This window comes from Falco biarmicus, chromosome 10, assembly GCF_023638135.1.
Source record: "Falco biarmicus isolate bFalBia1 chromosome 10, bFalBia1.pri, whole genome shotgun sequence".
In the NCBI taxonomy this organism is placed as follows: Eukaryota; Metazoa; Chordata; class Aves; order Falconiformes; family Falconidae; genus Falco; species Falco biarmicus.
In genome coordinates this window covers 34,974,810-35,001,624 of record NC_079297.1, presented here as the reverse complement: position 1 = coordinate 35,001,624, position 26,815 = coordinate 34,974,810, and the positions used below count along the sequence as shown (strand labels likewise).

Sequence of the window (26,815 nt, the reverse complement as noted above, 5' to 3'; positions counted from 1 at the left end):
GACCCAGCTATTTAAAATGTTACATCCTTCCAAGATAGCAGTACTTTAAGAGCTCAGATTAGCAAAGTCCTTGGATCTTGGGGTATTTGAAGCACTCCTGATAGAAGCTACGCCACACAATCAAGCTCAAAACACGCTGACGTTTCCTTAAAAAGCAGCTTCCTTCTCCATCATGTGCTATCAAAGAACAGTATTTTAAAATCAGTACCTGAAACACTTTAAGACAAAAAATACAGTTCACTGGCTGCTTTCAAAAGCTTTTGGGCCTTGTTTGCAGAACTACAGTCGATGTGAAGGTTCTCAGTAACAGGCAAGCCTATAAGCTAAGGCAAGTAACAGTTCGTATAACTCTTCTTTAAAGCCTTATGATGTTCTGTTATTGCTGGGAACTATTTTTTTTTTAAATTATATTATTTTATTAGCTGAGGTATTTGAAAGTAAGAGCATTGCAGTCAAAGCTCTCACTGTAGTTGTCGAACTCCAGCTGTGTTTTGAAGAAGTCCGATTCAGATTCTTACTGAAATTTCAAGTTTAAATACTCAATTCCTCTCCCCCCCCACCTCCATGTAGCATTTACGAAGTTATAAAAGTTCTATTTTAAATGTTACTAACAAGTCTCATTGCTTAAGCATATACTAAAATAGCACAGCTTCCCCCAGCCTAAAGCAAACATCCAAACAAGAGCAGAAGGAAATTTCACATGTTCTGTTATCTTTATTGCAATACACAATCATTTCTTTTAACTCAGCTCATTTTAGAATGCTTTCGGGAACATTAGCAAGTACTGCAAATCAAGTCAGCAGAAACAGGAAGGATTCAGAACGCACGTCAGCAGGTTTTGAGCACACTGGGCATTTCAAGGGCTACTTGCTTTCCCTGGAAAGTTTATTAGTAATTTTTCTAAGCTGATCAGCAAATAGTACTATTATTAAGAAAGAATTACTGTTTTCACATTTCTGTGCATCACCCCTCTACCATTGCAACAGAGAAGTTTTGGTTTTCATTGCGCAGAGATCTCTTTCACACAGCCTTCCAAAAAGGAAGAAATAAGGTAAAAATGTGTTATGAGACCCTTTAGTTTCCAGGCAGCACCTTCCATTTCTAATTTGGACCATGAATTAAAAAACAGCACCTGCTTTTGAATCTAATTCAGTACACTTACAAGCCAGCCTGCTGCACAGTTACAGAGCCTGCTACCAACCAGAGAGGACGACAAGTCCTGCCCCCAAGTGAAAATCTCACAGAAGGCCTGACAAACCTAGTCTCACCAGCATTCAGAAGTTCAATTGCCATCTCAAAGACAATACAATCTTAGCTTTTAAAACTGCAGTCATGGCTTATGCAAAACAGAATGAATAACACCCTTAAGTGTGTCTCTGATTCAGTGTGCATCCTTCCTAGGTTGTTGTTCATGCAGTTGACAGCAATCCATTGCTATACTGTATAAGAAAGCCTACAACTAGCTTAGAGGCCAAGAAAAATGAAGTTGCTTTTTACAAATGTATTTATACTTCCAAGACAAATTTCTTTCAGTAAGAGTGACAGTCCAAGACTTCTAAATGAAAAGCCAAATATTTGTGGCAGATAAATACTAGCTTATGGATTTGTAAGGGTTAGTTACCACACTACTACCACCAGAACAGTTTTACTAGAGTAGCCCTACAACTCTGGTGGTATTTGAAGCCTGGTTTTACTTCCAACAATACACTTTATTGCTGTATGATTGCCTTCATACATCTCTCAGATGACCAGAGGACACTGTGACTAATCAGACCCACCTTAAATACAAAGACCATGCTTTCACAGCCTGCCAGGAAAGCAGTTTACTGTTACAGTAGCTTCTGTTTAACACAGGTATTTAGAGGCTTATCTTGAACTTCCTGCAAAACGTTACTGTGTAGTTTGGGACAATAGAGAAGACTTGCTCAGATTTGGGAAAACAAATGAGCTGAAGTTAAAAAAAAAAAAAAAGAAAAAAGAGATTATCAAGTGACACTGGCATGCTTCTACACAAGCCAAAATTAAGATACATTACATGTCTGAATTCTTGTAGCAAACAAGCTCTAATAAATACAAACCCTATTAAGCAATTAGAACAAAACTAAAATCTAATGCCAGATCTGGAAAACAGAACAAGCAGAGAACAAAGTTCCTTCGACCGCACAAACAACTTACAGATTTGCAGGCAGTTTCATTAGTATGCAAATTCTGCTCAGAGAGGTCAAAATGACACAACAAATAAACCAGATTTTTCCTCACTCATTTACAAAGCAATTACTATTCTGACAGACTTCAGTTTGGCTCAAGCATGGCAGCAAAATCAGCTTACAGTCTGAATATGTAAAAATGGAAAAGTGTGGAGAAACGCTGAACTCCTACAGCTTCTGCTTTTTTACACTGGTGTAGTTTCTCTCTACTACACACATCTTATCTCAGTTAATGCAGAAACATTTAAAGCAACCGTCAAGGACACACTGACCTCAGCAACAGAGCTTCCTCATGCTGAAACAGGAGACAAAGTCCCCTTAAGTAAAGGGATTCTAGATTCCTCCTGAGCTTGGAGCACAGAAGCCAGATCAGAACCCAAAGCCATAGCCTTACGTCCCATCAGTTCCAGAAAAGTATGGCTTCTCCAGAGACATACAGCCTCATCCCAGCCTATTAAGTACAAGGGTATTTTAAATAGCAGGTTACCCAAACCTAAGGCAGGTAACAGGCTTGCCAGCTGCTTTCATGATAGAACAAATACTTAGCCTCTGTGTGTAACAGTGTAAGAATGTATCTTGCAAGTTACATAGGGTGGGGGTCTAGGTACTGTGGAAGAGCATAAATATCCAGAGCAAAGAAAGGATACTTGTCACATACCAGTCTCTTATGCTACTCTCAGGCAAGAACATACCTGTGTCAAGAAACAGTACTGTCAGCCTTGCTTCTTAAAGTCAGACCTCACCCTGGTTACAGCAATGCAGCCAGCCCAACACCTGCATCTCCTCCCCAGGTAATTAACCCAGGGCTCCAGTATTCCCCATAATTATTTAGCAAGGGACTCCATCTTAAGTTCATAGGCACACTGTTGTCTTCATCCGTACTATGTAAACACATTTCTAGAAGTCAGAGGTACAGAAAAAGAAACTAGGCTAAACTGAATGATCCCCACTAAAACCAAGAATAAAACGCATTATGAGAGTGTGTTTATTTTTATGCAGTCCTTCTGCAAGCAAGAACCATGCAGCACAAAGCCCACACAGAACTTCTGCAGCAGAAAGATAGACAGCTATCACCTCCTCACACTCTCAAGGCCTCAAGCAGTTACAAAAGAAGTTGTCCAAACTCAGCTTCTTCCGAATTGTGACATTTATGTCTAGTTTTTGTTCAGGCTACATCAAATTATTCTCTTCAGTTAATTAAGATTTTTTCTCACCTGAAACCCATGCAACTGCAGTAATATACTAGCCATAGAGGATCAGTTCATGGGAAGGTATAGTCATCTTTCATTCAAGCTACTGAAAGAGCACACAGATATCTATTCAAAACTATTTAAACCGTGCTTACAAGATGCTACACAAAGTAGGCATGCTGAACTTACCGCACTAGTTTGCTGAAACCAACTCTGTTCTCTCATCACTGCCTGACTGTTCTACACAGCTCAAGGTCCCTATAATCTTTTCTCCCCTGCATCACAATTAACCAGTTTGCTGTCTACACACTTTTAGCTATTTTTGTACATAAGCCACAAAATACCTTGCAAGTTTTTATGAACTGTGCCATCATCATCTCTAACCTATGATTACTCAGTGATACAGCACAACTACCTCTGTTAACCAGAGAATGGTATTCTCACAGAAGTAATTTCACTTAGAGCTTCATTACTGCCAAGTTTTCTTGAAGTTAGTAATACAGTGGGCTATACTGTTGCTTTTAGAAAGACATGCACAGGAAAGAACAGTGAAGACTAGCTCTAGCATGTGTTAAGCAGCCTGTTACTAGAGGTGATATTAGCAGCCTTCTAAATACATGTTCATAAGCTCTTCACAGGGCAAGACTCAGGATGACCGATGATGACAAAATATTTAATTCTGTGTCAGCGTTCATTCTGTGATTTATTGCACTTTACTGGTAAGTGCACTCAAAGCATAATCATTATTAGCATGAATTTTAAAGGATGCATTGATTGCTGTGGTACCCAAACAATTCAGATTCACTTCTTTCACACTCTTAAGTTTACAGAAGTATGCAGGTTAACGGGTGTGGATGGACCCAAATGGAGTTTAACTTGTGTTAATGCAAAACACATAAGCCATCATTTTTTCTAGATTGCTTAGCTTTCATACGGAATAGGTTTGAATTTAGTTTCTTCATTTCAGCTCATAGATTTAAGTTTTTCTCATCAGGTGCAAAATCAAGGAGTTGGAGTAGTAAGCAGCAAGTGAGGTACCAACTACTCCTACCTCAAGACTATTACTCAACAGGATTTGACCACAGCCAAACAGCAAGAACGGGACTATATCCCTCCAAGTTAGTACTTCATGAACACCTCTGCAATTCCTTATTGCACTCCTTTACAACAGCATGTTTGACTCTAGCAGTGAAGCAAGAAGGTTTGACAGAACCTCTTTCATGCTTTGTGCACACTGGAACATACAGCTGGCAGTGAGGTTCTACAGCAGTTTCAGTAACTTTCACTTTTTTTATGCCTTTTGAAGTTTTCAGACCTTCACTGCAAACTGGTGACTTCGTCTGAAAAGCTTACAGGTCCATTAATGAAAAACCGATTAGGTTTTACAAACTAAAGCTTGCCCATCAACTAAATCAAGACAAAAAAGGTGGTGTAGCCTGAAGTCAAGCTGCTGAAAGAACTAGATTTCTGTGGTAGTATGACTGCAGGAAGGTTTCCAGCCAGGCATTAACCTCTAGTTGTTCTTCATGATAGAAGGGCATAAGTGGAGTAACTGTTAATATAGCTACAGGGAAGGTAACATGCTGCTTTCTCAAAACATCTGTTCAGTCTGAAAAATTAAGTAAGAAATTTAGGTGTTCAAATGAATTTCCAGCAACAACTGACAAATAATAATGCTGCTGACAGCAAGTAGTTTTACAAACACAGACCAAGAGAAAACAAGTAGTCTTTGTGGCTATACCTTCCAGATTAATGAACAAACTAGTTGAAAGACAAAGTAACAAGAAACTTTGACTAACTTAAGTGTACAGAAACTTATTAAACAGTTTTTCATCAAACTCAGTCTCTTTAGCTGAAAGATACACTAATTTGCCTAGTATAGATCTTGCTTTTATGTTCAACTGCTTTACTTAAAAGTTACAATTTTATGCTTAAATTTACTAGGCAGTAAGATCTACTTTCATCATACAGTTGGAACTATGAAAAATGGCTGCTACTCTTGTATGCAGGTTGCTGGTAGACCCTTGAACTATGTGTGTGGTAAAGATATTGCTTTATCAGCTACATATTTTCATCTTAATTCTGCTAGAAGACAGCTTAACCCATTACTCTCTAAAGGGGTGGGGAAAGGGGTGGTGCATAAGTTTAAACAGATTCTATTTTACCGGCAATAATTACATCTGCCCGTATCTCTTCAGACTAGTTCACAGCCCTCTGGAAGAAGACAGGCCGAGTAGTCACATAATTAAGAGGCAAAGTATTAGAAATAGTTTGTAAACAGTAGCTCAGTTCTTTGATATAGGAGGTATTTTCCTTCTGTTATGGCCAAGAGCCACAGGACTGGCAGGAAGTTCTGTAGTTAAGAGAACACTTTCAGTAGTTATTCTAACAGCCTGCTCTAGCATTTTGCTTGCATCAGCAGTTGACAAAAAAAGTCTAAGCATGTAAAAACAGAAGAAAAACCCATAGAATGTCATGTTAAGAAAACATGTATAGTTTAGTATGATGAAGTGACTTACCTTTAAATTTTGACCGAATGTTTGCTAGTTCTTTATTTATCCTCTTTATCTCCGCTTCTTTACTTTTGCCTGAAATCAAAAGAACACACATCAGGATACAATGCTTTGGACAGCCCTCTGACATCCTAAGCTTCTTTCCACCCAGCCATGCTGCACAAACATACAAATGTCAGGAGGAATTTTTACTCTCCCTTCCCAGTGTTAGGACTAGTTGAAGGCAAACGTCACAGAGGTAACTTGAGCATCACTTCATAGGGGAATCTGAGAAGCTAAAAGGACCTCCCTGTTTCAAGAAGCTTTGTAGACTTTAGATAGTATCAGTTGTATACAATTAATCTGTGAAGCCTTTACTACTGACTTCCACAACCACTTCAGTTTTTCTATTTCTTAAGCTGGCAAGAGAAACCGAATTCTATTTCCAATTTGATTACTAGGTTGACAGGGCTCAGAAGGAAAACATCGCCTAAGCACAATCTTATAAACAGTTTCTGTTAATCCTCACCTTAAGGACAAGCCTGTTGTGTAAACATCCTTACTGAATGGGTCATTCAGATCAACAACTTTAAAAACATTCTTAACAGACACTGAAGAGGAAAAGCAGTAAACTTATAAGTAGCCACAAGACTCAGAAGACCTCAAACATAAGCACATGCTTAACTCCAGACTCTCAATATGCCCCATGAAAGTCACTTAAAAACCAGAAATTTTTAAAATTCATGTTTTATCAGGTGACTTTATCACCTTTGGCTTCTCAGCACAGTCCATATTTCATATCAACTTTTGAATCCAAGAATAGGTTATTAGGATTCCTAGTGGCTATTCAAGTTAGATATTCAGGGAAATAAGCTCCAGTTTAGATTCTGATAATGCAAAGTTATTCAAGTAATACTTGCACTGTCCAAAGCAGCCTATTGCTCTTCAGCATTTTAGGTTTTGGTGACTGAGATTCTATAGAGGTCTGGGTCCATTAGCTCCTACATGAGTGAGCATGGTAGGGTAGAACATGCAACTTGGGCACTATGTTCAGTTGCTTGAAGCCCGAGGGAAACAAATGAAGTCTGCTTTAGCAATGTGGAACAGGCCATTTAGTTGTGTTGGAAATTGAGACCTGAACCTATGCAAACTTTCAAGCAGCTTCCAAGATACCAACTAGCAGCAGCAGATGACAGCTTCCTTTACTCTTCATCCCATTTATTTGGGTACAAGGTTATGAATATAAGTCTCCTGGTCCTGTTTGAAAATGGTTCAACCTTACAAGTTGCGGGCATCAGATGCCCTGCTTTCACTCCCCACTCCAATCGTAACTACAGCCATGTCAGTGGAAGAAGGGTATGCAACAAGGCTTGAAGAGCAGATTAGGACCAGCATTCCACAGCACCTCCAATCTCACCCCTTTCTTCCACATAAGCAAAGCAACAACTCACAGCATTTAAACATCCTACTACATTTGCATGTCCAAGTCTCCTGTATCACCCAATAACTGTTAATCACCTCTCTACCATTCCAAAGATGATCGGACAGCAGGCCAGATGAAAGGCGATTAACTCACTCAAGGAAACAAGTGCCTTGGGAGAGGGTAATAACCAAGTATTTAAAGAATAAGGGAAGCCCACACCAAATAAGTATTAATCCAATTTTGTTTGTTTCTTGATTTAGGCTCAAAAAAAGAAACTGAAGTTGCGTACTTCCAAAACCAACTCTTGCCTAAGATGGAGAAAACTGGTTTATATTAATATGCCTATGATTACGGCCACAAGAGTACAGACACATAGCAAGACTCACAGACTGTACAAATGGAAACAAGTTAGGCCCAAAATAGACACAACTACTTCAGTTTGCCTCGTCACTTTAACAAAACACCTAAAAACTTGCTTAAAATGGAGTCTTTCTGTTCTACAACAATTTTATAAGGCACACTGCCCAAAACACTGAAGTGCTGGGTGCCTTGGTAAGCACTCCACATAGCAAAACAAAACAACCACCAGCCAACTTCTCCCATACCCAACCCCAGAACACTACTTACTTGTACCTATTTGTCCACTTACTGCTTTTAGAAAGTTAAGCATTTTCAGACTCAAGAGTTCACAATACCTGTTCTGAAACATAAGGTGTAGTTGCTATCTGTATGCATCTTGGTTTTCAGATAAAGCAGGAGCTATGCCCACTGTTTTAATTTGACCTAGAAGCTTCAAATGACTTCTAGAATGACAAAACTAGAGATCACAGTATACTTCCCTCCATTTACAAGATGCATTTGTTAGGATCACAACGTTTAACCAGTTTTCACTAATATATCATGCAACACAAGTTTTCTTCTAATTTAACTTGCCAACCTTAAATACGCTGGTTTTAAAGCAGTAACACTCTTTACTGTATAAATAAGCAGCAGCTCATACAATCTAAGTGTCTTCTACTATAGTTTTTAAATTTGTCTTAATTGGATTAGATTATTTGTCCTTCACACATGGCAGAGATACTAAAATGTTCACGTCTAAGATACTTGCCAGCATTAGAAATTCACTACTAGACTGAAGCAACTCTTTTGCTCCTGGGTCCATACTCTATGAACACAGGGCCACACTAACATATGCCAACAGGGTGCAAGTGTTTCTGTAAATAAAGAACACTCCAATTTGTAAGCCATCACATTAGCACTTTTTAAAGACTTGAAAACACCTCCCTTATTTTCAGCAATTTATCTGCTCCAGATAAGTCTTAATTTCTAGAACTATAAATTTATTTTTCCCTTTTACCAAGTTAAGGGCACATCTCATTAAAACATTACCAATGAGTTGGGAGATTTTAAACTTCATTTAGATTACCCGGGCAGAGAACACTGACCTCAGTCCAGTATACTGCTAACTTGAGTACAACATTTAGCTACTTCAGTTTGAAAGCTAGGTCCTTGCTCTATGTCTTCAGATTCTGTCTATAAGGAAAGCACATTGCAATATTTACTTTGAATTATTATTAAGTGTTTCTCTAACCTCAAGCATGGCAATAATCACTGATGTACGTGCCAGCTTGTTTTTCTTAACCCAGGACAAAAATCAAGGCCATCATTTTTTTGTTAATCACCAAAACCTCTCAGCAAACCTTTCAAGCAGCATTAACTACCTGTTATGCTCACAGGTTATCAGTTACTGCTAGAAACTGAGTTCTTCGTGTCCTAAGCAAGTTAACAGAGCACTAAGGGAAGCCTGACTAAAATACTCCAGGAATTTGTGAAGTCAGCACCTTTGGCAGAGATGGACTGCAGCCTCAGCAACAGAAAAATCAAAATCCCACCCCCTGCACACACAGCTATAGCAGTGAGTTGACAGGAACATCCACATTAAACAGGAAGCTCACATCTGAAGGTTTGTTCTCTCGAAGTTAAAAACTTGCATAGCATATGAACAAAATCCTGTTTTGAATAATTCTTTCAGGCAGTTCTATTTTGAATACAGTACATAGTCTCATCTAGACCCTCATAAAGCACATATAAAACTAGCTGGTGATGAAAGTTTTCACTCCACTCATTGGAAATCATGTTGAAATTGAATTGAAATCAAGTGACAAGACAAGAGGAAACAGCCTCAAGTTGTGCCAGGGGAGGTTTAGATTGCATTTTAGGCAAAATTTCCTCACTAAAAGGGTGGTCAAGCATCAGAACAGGCTGCCCAGGCAGGTGGTGGAATCACCATCCCTGGAGGTATTTAAAAAACGCACAGATGCAATGCTTAGCAACATGGTTTAGTGATGGACTCAGGAGCCCTGGGTTAATGGTTAGACTTGATCTCAAGGGTCTTTCCCAACCTGAACGATTCTACAACAATCATTAAGTCTTAAGTTGTCTCCTTATTATTGATTACAATTTCAGGTACATATACACTGTAGTTTTAGGGACCAGCACCAGCATATTGGTGTTAAATGTCACTGAGGACAGTCACATAACAATGCTTAGGATAAATCATGAGTTAAAACCAGGCTGAAGCACCTAAAAATATATTTCCTGAGCTCCAGTAGTTATACCACACACCTTATTCAAACTTAATTTATTGTTTACACTAGGGGATGACAAAACAAAGCAAAACCTCACAGCAACAGGTGGCTTCAGTTTGTTCCACATACAGTGAAAAAGAAAAGCATCAAAACCCACAGAGCATTTTTTAGCTGCACTTCTGTTCCACTAAGCTGGGGATGGGGGCTATTAAAGAAAATTTGTTTGATTAACATCACATTACTCAGCCATCATAACAGTTACTGAAGAAATTCCACATACGTTTGAGTTTTACCATCACTAGAGTCACTTAAGTAATCTTAAGGATGGTTAAAAAGGTAAGAGCACTACTGATGACAGTCAAAGAAGTGCTGTGCTGCAGAACTAGAGGCTTACATTTCAAAGCTTACAGAGGCAACTGCTCCACCTCACTTCCAGGCTGCTACACAGCTCCCAGTTTCAAGAAATCACCAGAGCTGTATTCCAACAAAATGTGCTGCAGCCAAGCCATTCAACTTTGAGAGGCTTAATAAAAAGTTATGTCATGTATATAAACAGATGGGTAGGACAGTATTTAAGCCTGAGCACAGTAAGATTATGTTCCACATCAGTTCAGCTACCACATCCTCACTTTCACTTATTCAGGCTTTTTCTAGTTTAGCAAGATTATGATTAAATATCCATAACAAGTTTTTAATAGAGGTTACTGCAAGCCAGTAAATTTTGGCTGGCTATTTTGCCAATAAGAGCCCTAGTATGTGACTGCTGTTAGTCTTCTCCAAGACTAGTACCCGAGCAAACAGATACCCAGCCACAACATCCTCCAAGGTGCTTATGAGCGATTACTTATCTGGCAACTTGCCACACTTCAGACTCCACTGTCCTGCCTACTGCCTTCATTAGGCAAGGTAAATTTAGTCTGCAGTGCACTATTATCTTTAATTACCATCTTGTTTAGCAAAGATAGAGTAGGGAACATCCAAAGTCACCCAGCTCTTCAGAGAGCCAATTATTATTCTTAACTCTCCTAGTAATCCAGGCTACAGCCACAGCTTGAGTACTACCTGAATAACACCTCCGTATCTCAGTGTTGAGTTTTGCATTACAGTCTACAGAAGAATGGTATGACACAAGTTACAGGAAAGGGATCTGTTGATTCTGTTCATTTGAAGAGAACATTTAAGATACTTATTACTAAACAAGTCTACACATCTATTTCCCAAATGAACAGAGAAGCAAGCACTCTTCTACACAAGTGCCTACACAAATGCAGAGCAGATTTCTGCAGGCAAGCTCGAGAGACAGGTGCATTGGCAACATTTAAAGCAAAAAAATATAATTGCTTCACAGAAGTTTAGGTGTTTCCCATACTCATCTGGCTCCAATCTGCTTATGACCAGCAGCCAGTGTAATTGAGCCCACCCAATAATTCACTTTTTTTGAATTTGACTGCTGTTAGTCTTCTCCAAGAAGAGTACCTGAGCAAACAGATATCCAGCCACAACATCCCACAACGTGCATAGCACAGGTCAGAACTGTAACACTGTGTTACCTCAGCCTTACTTGCCCCATGGCCATCTGACAATCCTACGATTATAATGTGCCATTATTAGCATGAAGAACTATAAACTATGTTGGGTAGGGGACTACTAGCATAAGAAAAAGCCCGCCAGCACTCTGTCATGCTTCTTGAAGGCTAGTAGCCGTGTCGGTTACTATCTGTGGCACTACCATTTGTCTAACAGAACATGCCTGTCTGTCCACATTCAATTATCAAACAGGCCCTGAAGACAGGACAACTTAGTTTTCTGTTCAGGAGAGCTGCCAAATACTGCCAAGGCTGAGAGGAGCAGCTTCTCCCCTGAACTCTGTAGTGGCTAAGAATATCTACTTGGGAAGAACACTGTTCTTACACAAAAGATAAATTCTCAGTTTTAAAGATGTTTTAGATGTTTACCTCGAAAGCTGTGAATCATTGTTTTCCAAACATAAGAATTTTTCCATTTTGTTATGTTTTTGTTAGTCTCTACATCGGGAGCATCTAAGCTGATTGCTGAGTTAGGTGGGACAGACATCACAGTCAAACTGCTACTAGCTTCCCTTCAGTAAAGTATGTTGATATAGTTTCATAATCAGTTTGATTCAAGGCTATACTTCTTAACAGACAACTCCAGATTGTTTCTTAGCACTGCTCTACTCCTGGCATACACATTCCTGTTACTACGTTGTACCACTGCAGGTCAGCTAGGGAACCAAACAGACAAAACCAAATTGGTTTATTTAATATCCAAAGTGTAAGATAGCAGCTTTACTACAAGTGATGATGCCAACAGAAGACAGAAGAATACATGACCAAGTAGAGAGCAAGTTCACCACATTCACCATCCACACACACTTTAGTTGGTATAAAGCAATCAAAATTACCCACTTGCCTTTCCTATTGCTAGAACTGCTTACAAGCATGACACTAAGACTACACTGCATTCTTAAACCCTACTGTCAGGGGACAGAGAAAAACCAGTTGAAAGAGGAGGCCTGAATCAAAACAAACACTAGCACTCCTACGTGAATATTTTCTCATAAGTATTTGCACTTTTTTTACGGTAGGAGTGATCAGTGCATCTGTTCTTGCTTTTGTGAAACAGTTTTCATATCTCATATCAGCAAATTAAGCCACTACTTTTACCTGCCAGCTGGTCAGATATTCATGTTACAGCTCTGGAGTACAGACTAGCCATTTGTTGTGCAGATCATTGAATTCATGAAGTAAAACACCAGATCCACCCTCTACCCCTCCCTAATGTCTCAGCTGGTTATTATTTAGCACAGCAGGGAAGAAGGACAAAAAAGGAGGCAGGGTACAGAGCAACACATTACGGTGGTTTGTTTGGTGTATGCCCGCCCTCACATTATGTGAGTTTGTGAGAATTCCTTTATTTGGCTGAACTATCTAGAGTACTACAATAGAGATGCAAGTTCCAGGTCCACCTGAGCATGTCTGAAGGAGGATGCTGGTGCTATTGCCTACAAACTCACTGCGCAACTAATCCAAAGAGACTACTATAAAATGCTATACCTTCACAAGGTGTTAGCATGGCTTCAGTTTTGTTCAGAAACTGACCGGTTGAAGGCTGAAGAACAAGAAGCCTTCTGCTAATGACGTATCAACATCCTTTTATGTACAAAACCATACGTGCATGCTGTCCTTTTGCAAGATGTTTTTGATCAGAGGAAAGAAACACCTGTGTCATGTTGAAGATCATGAATGCCACAAAGGCAGTTGAACATTGTTGTGCCTTGGGCCATCTTGTTGTGATTAGGTATGCATTACTACAAAGAAATCAGTGACCTACTGATCACATTTAAGAACGCTGTAGAGTTCACGTTCTAATATTCTGCACAGTAAGTGAACAGAACTGACTTCTTCCTGCAGTACGCTGCTAGAAATTTGCCTCTGTAACACTTCCCATGAAACAGCAGGGAGACGCAAGCTTTAATGTAATCCAGTAATCCAATAACTGTCCTTATAAGAGAAGGGAAATAAATGTAAAAGAGCACACAACAGCTTCCAAAGCCTATCACAATTCAGATACTCTAATTGCAGTAATTACATATAAAAAAAATTACATTACATAATAAAATACAAGGGTAATAATTTTAGGTGCCTACCATGGATGCTTTTTTCTAACTAGGCGCCACAAATTAAGAAAAACACTACAGCTCAAACAGAGAGTTTGAGGAGTAACTAGGTAATAGGGTCTAGCTTTCCCCAAATTAACTGAAAAGCTTGGTGGAAACTCATATCCAAGTGACTTTATGCCATATAAAACATCCATTTGGCAGTTTAGTTGACAAAACAACATCAACTCCTACCAAAGGAGAAGCTTTACGCTAAAAAGATATGCAAAACCAGAAGTGCAAGGTTAGGCTACTTCATAAAGCAGCTCTTCCTCCTTCCTTGACTGAGCAGCATTAAAGTAGTCATTTCCTTGAGCAGTATAGCTTAAGGTTGTATTAACACCAGTTTAGTACAAGGCACTGTGGATTCTCTTCAACATTAGTTCACGTTCAGATAATAGAAGAACACAGTTTTGAGACTTAACCAAACTCTCCTAGTTTAACTATCACTTCAAAACTACTATTTCAGGGGCCTTAAAAAAAAATCCTGTATGAGCTTGTTAACTGATGCAAGTATGTAATAGTCTCTGCAACAGCCCTTAACTTCCTCTTACCAGTCCTGATGGGCAGCCTTTATCCACAGGATTTCTAACTCAGCAGATGTTATGTCTTCCAATATCTCTAATGGAGAGGTTGATGTCATATGGAAGACTCTAGCTCTTTACTATCTCTCATCTATTAATTATCATCTTCACCTACTCTCCTCAGCTAAATATGCACAAATTCAGTAAGTGTAAAAAACCCCAAACAAATAATAATAAAAAGCCACCACCAAAACCTCCAAAAACCCAGCCCCTCAGAGTTCCATGAAATGACCTTAAGAAAGTCAAGACAGAAGTCATGGTAGAACAGTAGCTTCATTTTACACATTCTCCTCAGATTAATCTCATGCTAATTGTGTTTTCCTTAAATCTCTCTCCTGCAAATAGTAGCAAGTGATGCAAGACTTAGTACTTATTATAGCTCTAAGCAGCAGACTCTTAGGGCTTTTTCAGGCCAGAAACTGCCCATATTAGATGAGTGGCCATAGCCTTGCAAGGGAAATAGGAAAGCAAACCAGGATGCTTTGCCTTCAAGTTTCTTTGAAGAGATAAGTAGCCTAACAATACAAATAAAAGTCATTGGTTGTCTACAGAAATAACGCAAGTCCTACTTCAAAACTATATCCAATGCCAATAAGAACCTACACCTCAGAGGAGCAATGTAGTAAGTTTAGCTTACACTCTGAAAGCCACGTTACTGACATATAGTACTAGAACAAACTGTTTATGCCCAACTCACCCTATGTGAAGTTTGTTTTACTGTGTGCCTGTTCTCACAGAGAAAAAAATAACCCTATACATACCCATGTGGTCATTTAATTCATACACATGCCCCTCCCACATACACAGGTAACGCACTCCATTATCTACCATACAGTCAAACGGGTGATCATCATAAGATTAATTTCATGAACCAGCCTTTTTTTAATCCCCACTTGCTTATCCGTAAGCTGATGCACCAGTCCCAATGCAGTGAAGCAAAGCTACTGAAGTCAGACTTCAAAAGGCTTCAGCCTCTGGACACTCTCCGCGTCCAGTACAAGGAAAAATTAATGCGGTAAGTTCTAGGAGAAGAGACAGACCTTTATTTAATACATCTGTTTGGTTTTATGTAAGGAAAAAATATAGCCTGCGGAAAAAGGAACAGTATCTTGGAACAGAACTTACACAGAAACATTTGGAGATCAACCTAAAGGAAATCTTCCTCCCTCTATCCAACTTTTAAGGTGACACTGAAAAGGTAAGACAGTTACCTAAAGTAGCAAGTAAACAAAGAACTGTCTTGTCCTCTAAGCGCCTATGGCAAAAGCAGCTTTTGCCTCTGTGTAGACACATTTCATCAGCCCAAGTGTAAACAACTTCCCGATTTTACAGTGGAGGGGGTGACCAGTAGTGTACTTAATACTGTAATAGAAACTATTTCTACACCACCACCTCCAAAAGAAGGAGAAAAGCAAGCTCACCTAGTTTTCAGGTTGAATAGCAGATAATACTGTTGTTGCAACAGAATTGGTTGAGTGACAAATGACTTTGAAATACTTCATCACCAGATAAGCATAAAGCTATTCTCAAAAGAAATGAAAACAGATCCCTGATGATACATCTGTCAGCCGAGACAGCTGGAGAGCTTATAAAGCACCATCTTGCATAAGCCAAATCACTTCAGCAGCTCTGCAGCACATACACAAAAAACAATTTAACATACTATTTAAGAATAAGTACTGTACTTCTTGCAGGAGTCCATATGCTTATAACATATGCAGAATCTTGTTGGGGCTTAGTTCACGAGGCACTTCAAGCAGTGACAAGGACTCTTCCCGACCTGAACTCCTGAGTGGCACTTCACCAAGCCACAAGATTCAGAGCTTTCCAGCTTCACCACCACCAATTATTTCACAGTATAGTCACACCTTACTATTTTCTCAGCAGGTCACCTTAAGTGCTAATTAACTAGGCTATCTTAACCAAGTACTTCAGCTTTCAATTTGTAGTTTTCTTGTCTCTTCTCTGGTGTCCACAAAAGATAAGCTAAACGAAATAGCAGAGTAAATAGCCTTTTATGTTATAAACAATCCAACTGAGAAAGTTTCTAGAAAAGTCCATATATCTACTGGCAAGTTGTCAGGCATTTAAAAAGGCTATTTTCTTTAAAACCCTCCCTGCCCCCACCATCTGCACTAGGACCTCTGTATGCAAAATACAGAGCCTACAACAAGAAGCTGCCCTGAAACAAAGTTCTGCAGAGCTATCAGGAGCTGCAGGATAATTAATTTTCTTATACCATTGGATTTTGAAAATTGACTTGATACTTGTATGAATAAAGAACATTTTGCTTTGAAAAAGTTACTCTAAAATATTAGTTTCACAGCAACTACAGCAAAGTCAAAGCATCAAGAACACACTACAAGCAGCATGTTGACTTTTTTTATGAAAAGCTTTGGAGCCTTTTGAGATATTGTCGTATTTTAAGTGAACTTTTAAAAGTTGGCTAGAAAGTAATTCTTACATTCAAAGTCATATGTGGCATAAAAGCATTTAACACACAGATCAAGTTAAATAGATAACCCAAGTGCTGAAAATATGCCTGACAATTGACAAGCATCCTTTTAACTATTTAAGACAGACTGGCAATGTGAGCTGTTCATCCATTCACTCATAATCAATTAGAATTGTAAGCAATGAAAATTGCTATCAATAAGACTTTAAGACTGTAATGGACTGGTAAAAACAGATAGGCAAGACAAGCATCAATCCCAAATCAGTAATATAATGAACTTGTACGAGAAGGATGCATTATTTAGTGCTGCAGATGTTGTAGGTACAACCATCCAAGAAATGAGACTTGATGTAAAAAGATTAGGCATTTCCAAAGGTAGATAGTCTAAATTTACGTAAGTATCCCCTTAAAGTTTAGGTTATTACTTTGAAATTACATGCTGTGCATCCACCTAGGCACAGTTTGCACACAACTGCATTTTCATTCTTCAATACCTGTAACGCAGATTCCTTATCTGTGCAAAGTCTTTCAGAAGAAAGACCATACACCATGTTTCAACAGTATTCATAATCTGGAAGACCTCTAGGCAAACTAGAAGTGTCAGGCCCTTATGGTAGTATTACAAAGGGATAAACAAGTCCAACAGCCAAAATTAAGACTGAAATTCAGAATGCCAGCAGGCAATTTGTACATCAGTGTAACTGTCAGATATTTACTCCAACTTTAAAGCTAGAAACGGAGGTTGAGCTGCACTTGGTGCCTAGCTTCCCTCCCATCTTGGAACAAGAACATTTTCTTAAGATTTGCAAGTCAAGAGATTCTGTTAACCTAAAGAACTGTTACTTTTTGTTCTTGACAAATATCTAGCTCCCTGATCTGAAGAGTGAAAGATGGAATTTAAGCCAACACCAGTGCCTGCAAAACACAGAATTCTCTAGAGAGTGCTCTGAAGTATTTTTGGGAATCTTAGTCAGCACACACCAGCCCACGGTTAGCTGGCAACATTCAGAGCTCACTTAAAGGAAAAAAAGATCCAAATGCCATTAGGCAAGTATTTGGAACCTACACAGGTCACCTACTAATGGGAGCTATCTGCTCTTTCGGAGCTATTTGGAAGATGTAGTTCATACTGAAGATGAGAGAAATACAAAAGTAATTATAGCTCCTAGATACCTGCGTGGACAGGGACAAAACATTTGAGAAACACCAGTATTTTTTTAAACAGTGAAAGTGTTAATATTTGTTTCACAAGCAAGTTACATCTTTGTTACTCTTGCAAACCCTGGGAGCTGAGAGGTTTGTTGTCCAGTCTGGACAGAGAGGTGGTTGTTCCATCAGACTTCCCACACTGCCTACACACTGGCAAGCTTGTGGGGAAATCAGTTAATTTGTTCTATCCTACTACCTTAACTCCTGTTATTCCACCTCTCTACACACAGGTTTGGAACCTACGAGCTTGAATGTTTCTCTTGTATTCCCTTCTACTAAATTCCACTGAAAACAAGAGTGGACAGATGTGTTAACCAACTGCAAGACTTACGACAATGAAGAATAAAACCATATTACTTATAGCTAAATGAATGAGAACAATCATTAAAAAAATAGTGGGTAGATACAACAGCACATCTTAAATGTTACGACAGCAGGTGAAGCTACGTTACGTGTGCATTTTGCATAGAATACCAGGACACTGGAAAATTTTCAGTACACAGCTGGGTCAACCACACAAAGCACAAAAGCATTCATGTAACCTTGAACCAATCAATACAAAACACATCTTGTAAGCCTTCTCCTACACATACACGAGTGAAGTCTCAAGAAACATAAGGACCTGCAACTCATGTGGAAAAAAAAAAAAGTGAGACAGCTTCTGCTGTAAGGATGCTAAACCACCTTGAATTTTACATATGAAGACCCTGTTTACATAGTTAGAAGTCCAAATCACCTGAATTTAGTTTAAGTGTTTTTAAACAGTCTCATTTTATCAATACAAAGAGCTGATGAGAAAATTGTATTAGAAGTCATCAATGTGAAGATTTTTCCAAGCTGGTGTGGTTATCCCAACATAAGCCTAGTTAGGTCATCATGATTTGCAAAAAAAAAAAATAAAAAAAAAATCCACTTCTACCTCAGAGAGGAAACCTTACTGCCATTGCTTTTAAAGTAGCCTCAAGTAATCCAGAGAGGTACACGCAGGTGGACAAAATAGAGCTGTTTCATCACACCAACCACAGTGACCTTAGCCCTTCCCCAGGCAATTCCTGCCACATCATACTTAGATTTCTAACTCAGATTAATATTAAACTACTATCACATGCAGTTTTCAGTCAAAAAGAAAAACTGAGCACTGAAGTGTGCCCCCAGACACACATCTTCCCCGCCCCCCCAGCAGCAGCAATTTGTACCCCTCCCCCCGTGCTGCACAGACGTGCTACCTGCTCTCCCCTCAGGTGAGCACCCACTCGCACCCCCCCCCATCCCATTTTTAATTGCACAGATCCCAAGAGTTGAATTCTGTCAGAGCAGGATTTTCAAGCCAGTGTAAGCGCAGCCTAGCCATCCGCAGGGAAGGCCCCGCTCGCAGGCACCCTTACAGAGGCCTGCTTTCCATCAGTGACGTCTGGCACAGAAAGAAGCTTACAGATTTGGAAGGGGACCAGAGACGATCCCCCCGGCCCACCACAAACCCACCCGCGCCCGGACACCCGCCAGCTTCGCTTCAGCGCCTCATAAACAAGGACGATGGCGGGCAGCAGCCCCCGGCACCCCCGCTCGGCCACCACACCCAGCGCCCCTCCGCAGCGGGGGCGGGGGGAAAGGGGGGGCTGCAAATACCCCGACCAACCCCCCAAACCGCACAAATCAACCCAAACCCACAGCAAAAAAGCGTTAAGCTGCCCCCCCCGCTCGCTCGCCCGCCCCCCCGCCGCCCCCCAGGGCGCGTCGCCATTTCGTGAGGCGGGAGCGCTCCGAGCAGCCCGCTGCAGGGACAGGGAGAAGAAGAGAGCGCTGGGGAGGGGATGGAGGGAAAAAAGCCCCCGAACCCGCGGGGCAGCGGGCGCCCAGGCCCAGGCCGCAGCCCCACCGCGCCTCAGCCGCCACTCACAGTTCCGGATATCGGAGATGAAGACCGCCAGACCCCGCATCCCATCGCCCTTCGACACGGCAGGCATGGTGGCGCGCAATCCGCCCAGCCACACACCAAAGCACCGCAACTACCCCCACCGCCGCCCGCTCTCCCCGCGGGGCTCTTCAGGCCGCTGCCACCGCCGCCGCCTCTGCAGCGCGCAGGCGCCGGGGCGGCTCCGCGCCCCCGCGGGCGGCCGCGCGCGCGCGGCTCTGGCGCCACCTGCCGCGCGGAGGCGGGAGCGCCGCGGCCCGCGCCGGGCCTCCCCTCCGCCGCTGGGGCGGGCAAGGGCCGCGGCCTCGCCCCCGGCTGCCCTGCGGTGCCGCAGGAGCCCGGGCAATCCTCCGCTCCGGGGGGGGTGGCAGCTTGGGCCCCCAGGTCGGTGGTGCCGCTGCTGGGACGCCATTAGCAGGCACCGCCGCCAGGGCAAACGGGCCCAGGCCGACGTGAGGGGCTGCCGGCGGGCGGCCCTTCCCCGTGAGGGGCTGGCAGGGCTGCTTCAGGCGCTGGATCCGCGGTGAACCCACTGCGTGCTCCCTGCTCAGGAACGGCCCGATCTCCTACTCTCCCTGAACGCTAATGATCGAGAAGTTTTATGACTTACGAAGGAGAAACATCAGGCTTTGCAGGTGCCTCAAAGGATGTACCTTCTGAGGGAGAAGGAGACGACGGACGGCAGATCAGGAGACAAGATCAGTAAGCTTTGAGTAGGATTTTATTTCTAATCTACTCTAGGATCTTATTTCTAAACTGTGGAGAGCGGGGTACAGATTCTATGGTACAGGTACATAAGATCATGCTTTCCCCAGGGCGGACTGATGGAGCCCATGCCTCAGTCCTCCAGTTCAAAAGGGGCCCCAAAACAGGCCACGGGATCTACTTCACATACCCTGCATAGTCAGTCTGAACATTTGCAAGCCCAAGAGCCACTATACACAGAGCCACCCTTTGTCACATGCCCCTTGTGAGCCTGTCCTCAGCTGGGTGAGGCAGTTGCTCTGCATTACATGTGGCGCCTCATGTGTGTACAAACCCAGGGCTATGTGTTTCTCATGAAGGCTGCAGATCTGCAGAGCAACACAGTCCCATGCCATATCCACTCCTGAGACTGAAAACATTTCAAGGTTAAACTGCCTTAAACATGCCAAAGAGGTAGGACTGCGCAGAGCATTTAATCTCATCAGCTGAAATGGTGTCAAAACTGGCCTAGTCTGCCTAACTAAAAGTATGTTGACAGTTTCAGTCATAACACAAGCGATTGGTATACTTAGTGGATTATAATGACTTGTAGAAAGATGGGGTTTGGGGTAATGGAGATCAATCAGTCACTTCATCTGTTTTCCTGTATACTTGAAGTCATTTCATTTCACCTGTTTGGTTTTGTTGGTGGTGGTTTTCCCACCCCCACCCCCACCTCCCCCCGCCCCCAAACTTACCCCAGTATCTAGCTTTTAGCTCAAGCCTATCTTCCAGAAAGGCACTTAGTCTTGATTTGATGCCATCAAATTTACTGTTCTCCTGGGCAGTTTGTTCCCATGGTTAATTCTACTCATTTAGAGCTTGTATCTTACTTAAATTTATCAAGCTCCAGTGCCTTGAAGTTAATATTACATTTTTCTTTCATAGATAAAGAACTCTTTCTGATAATGGCCATATGCCTCAGTTAGGTCACCTCTCAAATATGTTCTGCATGTTTTCAGCATATACTGTTACATGAGTGCTTTTTAGTTGTGTAAGTATCTATTAGAAAGACAAGATGACAGTATGGGCTGGTCATGCATCTGTTTCTTCCTGGATCCATTTTGTACACCAAGTGCAACTACAGGCAGTCACACACAACTAGTCTTATATTCAGCTCAAATTCTCTGCGTCTGTAGGCTTACAAGAAGAAAATTCTCCCTTTTCATAGCTTTGCAGACAGATTTTGATGCTTAACAATAATTTCCATCTACCTTTGAAGCTGAAAACTTATGATGTCGCTGAGTAGGAGTTTCTGTTTCAGAAAAAAAATACCTTTTTTGAGCTAGCCGAAATGTTGAGCTTATTTCTACTGTCATGAGCACAGTGACACCTAAAGGCTAAGTCTTTCAGTCCTGTCTGGCGGTATTCCAGTCAATACTGCAACTGCAAGTCATGCAGGTACACACTACCTTTGAAGTGGTGGCTTAAATACTGCTAACAGAATAGCTGTGGTAATATAAAGCTAAGCATGGGCTGCAAATTCTGCTTGAGAACTGGGGTAAATATTCAAGTAGTTAACCCATGTGGCACTCTCTAGTTTTGTAACTATACTGCTAAATATTTCATTGGAAGTGGCTCAGTTTGCAGTACACATACCCCAGTTATTTTATGTCATCCTCCTTTGACTGAGTTTTTTTGAGGCTTTACTATATTCATCTTTGCTCCCTGTCTTCTTTTTGCCTCAACAAAGGCTTATGTCAATTATGGTGAATGTGTAGGTATATACCTGCCTTTACTGCCTCATAATTTAGAATTTATTAGCCCACTTCAGGCAGTTTGGTAGGGAGAAGATACAAATTTTACGTGAATAGTTAGCTGGATGAAAGAGAGACTGTAATGGTATCTAGATGCACCCTGTCTGAAAGAAACATTGTAATGTGAGCTCAGCTGTTACTATACAGCACAGAGTTCATGCCAGGCACAGCCCTTTACAAATGCACTGAGTTAATAAATCTGGAAAATGTTCTGGTTTGAGCTTAAAATCTATAAAACATCAGTCTGTGAAAGAGCAGACTTCATTAGGTCCATCCATCCGAAGATACTGAGATTTGTAAAGTGATTGCTAATTACTGTAAGATCAGCAGTAAAGGGGAAATAGTCTTAAATGCTTTCCTACTATACAAAATGTTCTGCAGCACATTTGTTTGCCAACAAATCCACGATTGTCTGTCCCTTCTTTCCCATGTCATAGTTGCTTTAATAATTTGCAGAATTTTGTCGTACTTTGGTACAAAGACTTGAATAATTACACTGACCTTCATAGAACTATTACCATTAAACTGAATGGATTTGTGGGAACTATAAAAAGGTAATTGTTCCTTTCCCTTTGTTACTGTTCTGTCAGATTTGTTCTGCATCCCATCGTTTATCGCTTTCTTCTGCTCCTCGTGGTCATTCTAACCATTACTGGAAGCAAAAAGAGCTAAGCAAAAAGAGCTAAGGAGAAAACAGAATCAGCGTCTCCTCCACATGTACACCCCATTGTGTCTCTCTACCTGTCATCTAACATTCACTATCCATTAACAGAGAGCACAGGTTTATCAGCAACGCCTTCTGCCATGTCAGAGTATCAGATGGCTGCTTTCAAGATTAAGAAACACAAAGTTAGGATGATAGCACTATCATAAAACCCTAAACTTCCAGAAATTTGGGATGGATCTCCCTTCTGCCTAGACCTTTTCTTTCCTGTGAGCTCCTCAATGACCAGAAGGGGTTTACATTCAAAACAACAGGTTTATATTACAATGTAGAATAGAATACCTAAGCTTTAAAATAAACTCTAAGAAAGTAGATGAGATAAAATAAGGGTTAACAAAGGTTGTACAAACAAGATCTCCTTTGCCACCTGCATGCTGGCAATGTCAGCCAGCTGGTGGCTTTGTGAGTTGCAATAAACTCTGTATAATTCCTTCTAGTTCATAGGAGGAGTTTGTGTTGGTTTTGGGGTGGGTTTTTTTGGTGGGTTTTTTTTTTTTTTTTCATTTACTCTCTGAGGTCCTTCTGCTGTTTCTCTTAACCTTCTTTCTCCTTAATGACAGGCTGCCACTCATTTCTTGCTACCACACCATTTTTATTTTCTGAGTATGCACATTTACTTGCCAGCAAAGCAGCACACTTTTACTCTCCCCCAGGTGTCCTATCTTACTCAGGTACTGCTTTTTTAAAGGAATAATAGTGTACAGACTGAAAAAACAGAAATAAAACCGATATGGTCTATTACAGGCAACTGTACCTCATTTTTAAACATTTATGCCACTTTGACATGGACACAAATGCATAGAATTAAAGCAAAAGACTTACTGTCAGTAAAAATAATAAAAATCAGTAACTGCTAGATTATGAGGAAAAAACAAACAGAAAACTGGTCAGTATTTTATGTGAAATACCTTTGAAGCTTGGGGCCTTTTCATTTCTAGGAAAAAAAAAAGTTAAGAAGCATGAGCTACAATTCCAGGGAAAGCAAAGTGAGATTTAATGAGTTACAATAAATTGCATAGGGGAAATTTAGGTGCTGAGATGCCCACTGTTGTTGCACCCAGTCTTCAAGTACCTGGCCCAAAGAAAGGAATTCATAGTGCCAAGTTCAGTTACTGAATCTGGTAAGCAGTTGATGGGGTGGGCAATGGGAGTTAAACAAGACACATTCACGATTCCAAGAACAGATACAGAATCCTATCTCATTGGGGAACGTTGAAAATGTAGAAGCATAAAGATCCCCTTATCTTTTCGTCTTGCTTAGTGGAATGCCAGCCAATGGTGGGGATTGCCCAATACTTTGCAGATATGCTAACAATCTGTGTGCATCCTTACATGTCAGAAGTAAGAGCTGTGATTCCCTTACAGGTAGCTGCAGGCCTCCTTCCTCAGTGGCAGCATGCACCCTGTCAGCTACTTGCAGCAAACCTTTGGATCAGTCCCGCTAAGGCTACAAGAGAGTCAACAGGAGAATATGATGGGAATGCAACACAAGAAATTATAGATTCAATTACAGAGACACTGGAAACAAAACTGATTTTTCACACCTTTGTTCATGCCTTATTTCTGTCATTCCTATTTAGAAGTGTAACCTGGAAGCATTTAAAGTTTGTGAGAGATGAACAGCATGTTAGGAAACAACAGAAAATCTGGTACCACATTGGTTGTAAATTACTTTAGGCACTGTAGTTATGTACCTTTTAAATTTGGGGTAGCTTATATATGAAAATGTACTGTATTTCAAACACGCCTATCAAGCCGTCCTATGAGATTTAAAAAAATCACCACTTCTTGAGCGAAAGCTGAAGGATTCAGAGGTGTCTTGGTGATACTAAAAAAGTGGGATGAGACATTCCTTTTTCCTGCTCTTTCCTGTAAGTGTGTGGGTCCAAATATACTAGTGAACCTTTCTACCAGTTTCCTTTCTGAAGTCCTTGCTAGAATTTAAATCTGGGTGATTAAGTGCACAAAGTGTATACACTCTTAGCGCTTGCCCAGAGGGGCCATACATCCATTTCACTGTCAAGATTTCCATTCAGAGGAACAGCATTTCTATTTTTCTTTTCAGTGCTAAAGAATGTTCACGAAGATCTTCATTGCACAAGAGGGAATGAAAGAGGAGGCCAGATCAGGAGAAAATAAGGTAACTTTCCAGTTCAGCTTCTGGGAAGTCTCAGCAAGCTGTGACCAGCACAGAAAGCAGGACGCTGAAAGGCTTCTGTTGGGAAGCACGCTGCCAGGGTGTGTCAGGCTTGCCCCACGCAACACATCTGGTTTTATCAAGTCTTTTGATACGGCATATAGTGCCTGCAAGCTGCCCATGAAAGAACATGGGCAAAAACATGGGCAAACCCCAAAGCTCCCGCTGCGGTAAAAATAGTAGCACAGCCATGTTGCACCTAAAACCACAAACTGTAAGGTCAAAAGAGAAGATAATAAAAATCTCAGTTTCAAACATAAAATTTCATTTTAAAGCCTGTTAATGGCTACGTGACCCCTCCTTTCTGCACACGGGGGGGTTAACAATATTGCTTGCCGCTGTCCTGTCATTTTGTTCCCAGGGCAGCGCACATATTATAGCCCACGCTCCCTACTTGACCTACACTCTTGGCTACGGCCTGAACACACACACCGAGAGGCTCTTCAAGGGAATGTACGGTTATCCCGCGCGTATCGTTTGCTTCCTGCAGGCCCCGGCGGCGCCCCTGCCCCCGCGCCTCGCCCCCCGCCGAGCAGGCGCCCAGCCGCGGCCGCTGCGCAGCTGCCCCGCCGCCATGTTGGCGCAGCCCGCTCCTGCCCGCCGCCTCGGCGCTGCCCGGCAGCCGCGGGGCGGGGCCGGCCGCCTCCCCTTCCCGAGCGGCGCGGGCGGCCCAGGGCCGGGCTGGAGGCGGGCGGTAAGGTGCGCTCCGCCGGCGCGGGGGGCCTCGGCCTGCGCCGCAGCCGCGGTGGCGGGTGGCAGGGAGGGTGGCACAGCGGCTGCGGGGGGGACAGGGGCTACAGCGGGGCGGCAGGCCGCGGCGGGGGCGCGCCCTGCGGGACCCTGCTGGCCTGGCATGGCCCGGCCCGGCCCGCTCGCAGGCTGCAGATGGTCGCTCAGGGCAAGTCTCTGGAAAGGGTTGGCATCTCGAGAGCAGATGAGTATGGGCGGCAATTCTAACGGTCAAAGTAGAGTGCCTTACAAGGGGAAAGAGTAATGTTTACACAGGTTAGAAATGGGGTTTTTTTCTGAATATATTTCTGAATCTAGCTTTTGTTTTTTTAAAGCACATCAGCAGCATGCTTCCTGGGCTTCCTTTACAAATTGTAGTAGGCTTCTGCAGCAGTAATTTAGAATCTAGTTTCTTCTTTAGAAGTAAAGTATAAATATTAACCCTGTTTTCCACAGTTACTGTGCCAGCCTCCAAGACTACTGGGTTTCTTTGATTACTTCTTTTTAACAGCCTAAATCTATGCCAGCTTTTCTCTTTTTAATAAAAACATCCATCTGAAACAGCTGACTAAACGTATGTTACTTCATGTGGAGGTTCAGGTTAAACCTTGGGCTTCCAGAGGACAGACTGCCCTATATAGGAGCCTGGTGGACAGAGGCCCTTGGGAGACAGTCCTGAAGGGCCAAGGGGTCCAGGAAGGCTGGACATCCCTCAAAAAGTGAATCTTAAAGGCACAGGAGTGGGCCGTCCCCATGTGCCAAAAGGCGAGCTAGTGGGGAAGAAGGCTGGCCTGGATGAACAGAGAGCTTTGGCTGGAACTCAGGAAAAAAATGTTTATGACCTTTGGAAGGAGGGGCAGGCAATGCAGGAGGACTGCAAGGATGTTGTGAGGTTATGCAGGGGGAAAATTAGCAGGGCCAAAGCCCA

The 26,815-nt window shown here is 41.8% G+C and overlaps 2 protein-coding genes across 12 annotated transcripts in view; one reads left to right on the top strand and one right to left on the bottom strand.

Annotated features, from left to right (window-relative positions):
* AP2A2 (adaptor related protein complex 2 subunit alpha 2) overlaps nucleotides 1–19,903 on the bottom strand; it is a 46,254-nt gene extending 26,351 nt beyond the window's left edge. For all 4 annotated transcript variants that reach the window (XM_056354219.1, XM_056354221.1, XM_056354220.1 and 1 more), the window contains exons 1-2: nucleotides 19,722–19,903; nucleotides 5,917–5,985 (exon numbers count right to left, since the gene is read on the bottom strand). In XM_056354219.1, the coding sequence (XP_056210194.1) occupies nucleotides 5,917–5,985; nucleotides 19,722–19,788 (136 nt within the window). In that variant the 5' untranslated portion in view covers nucleotides 19,789–19,903. The remainder of the gene's footprint in view (nucleotides 1–5,916; nucleotides 5,986–19,721) is intronic.
* A 234-nt stretch (nucleotides 19,904–20,137) lies between these two features.
* Nucleotides 20,138–26,815, top strand: part of CHID1 (chitinase domain containing 1) — a 127,468-nt gene continuing 120,790 nt past the window's right edge. Inside the window, exons 1-2 of one of the 8 annotated variants that reach the window (XM_056354231.1) lie at nucleotides 20,138–20,438; nucleotides 25,027–25,101. The gene's annotated coding sequence lies outside the window, so the exon portion shown is untranslated. Of the gene's footprint in view, nucleotides 20,439–25,026; nucleotides 25,102–25,728; nucleotides 25,858–26,025; nucleotides 26,164–26,815 lie in introns of those variants that run through there. The other 7 variants (XM_056354232.1, XM_056354223.1, XM_056354224.1 and 4 more) reach the window with 7 other exon arrangements.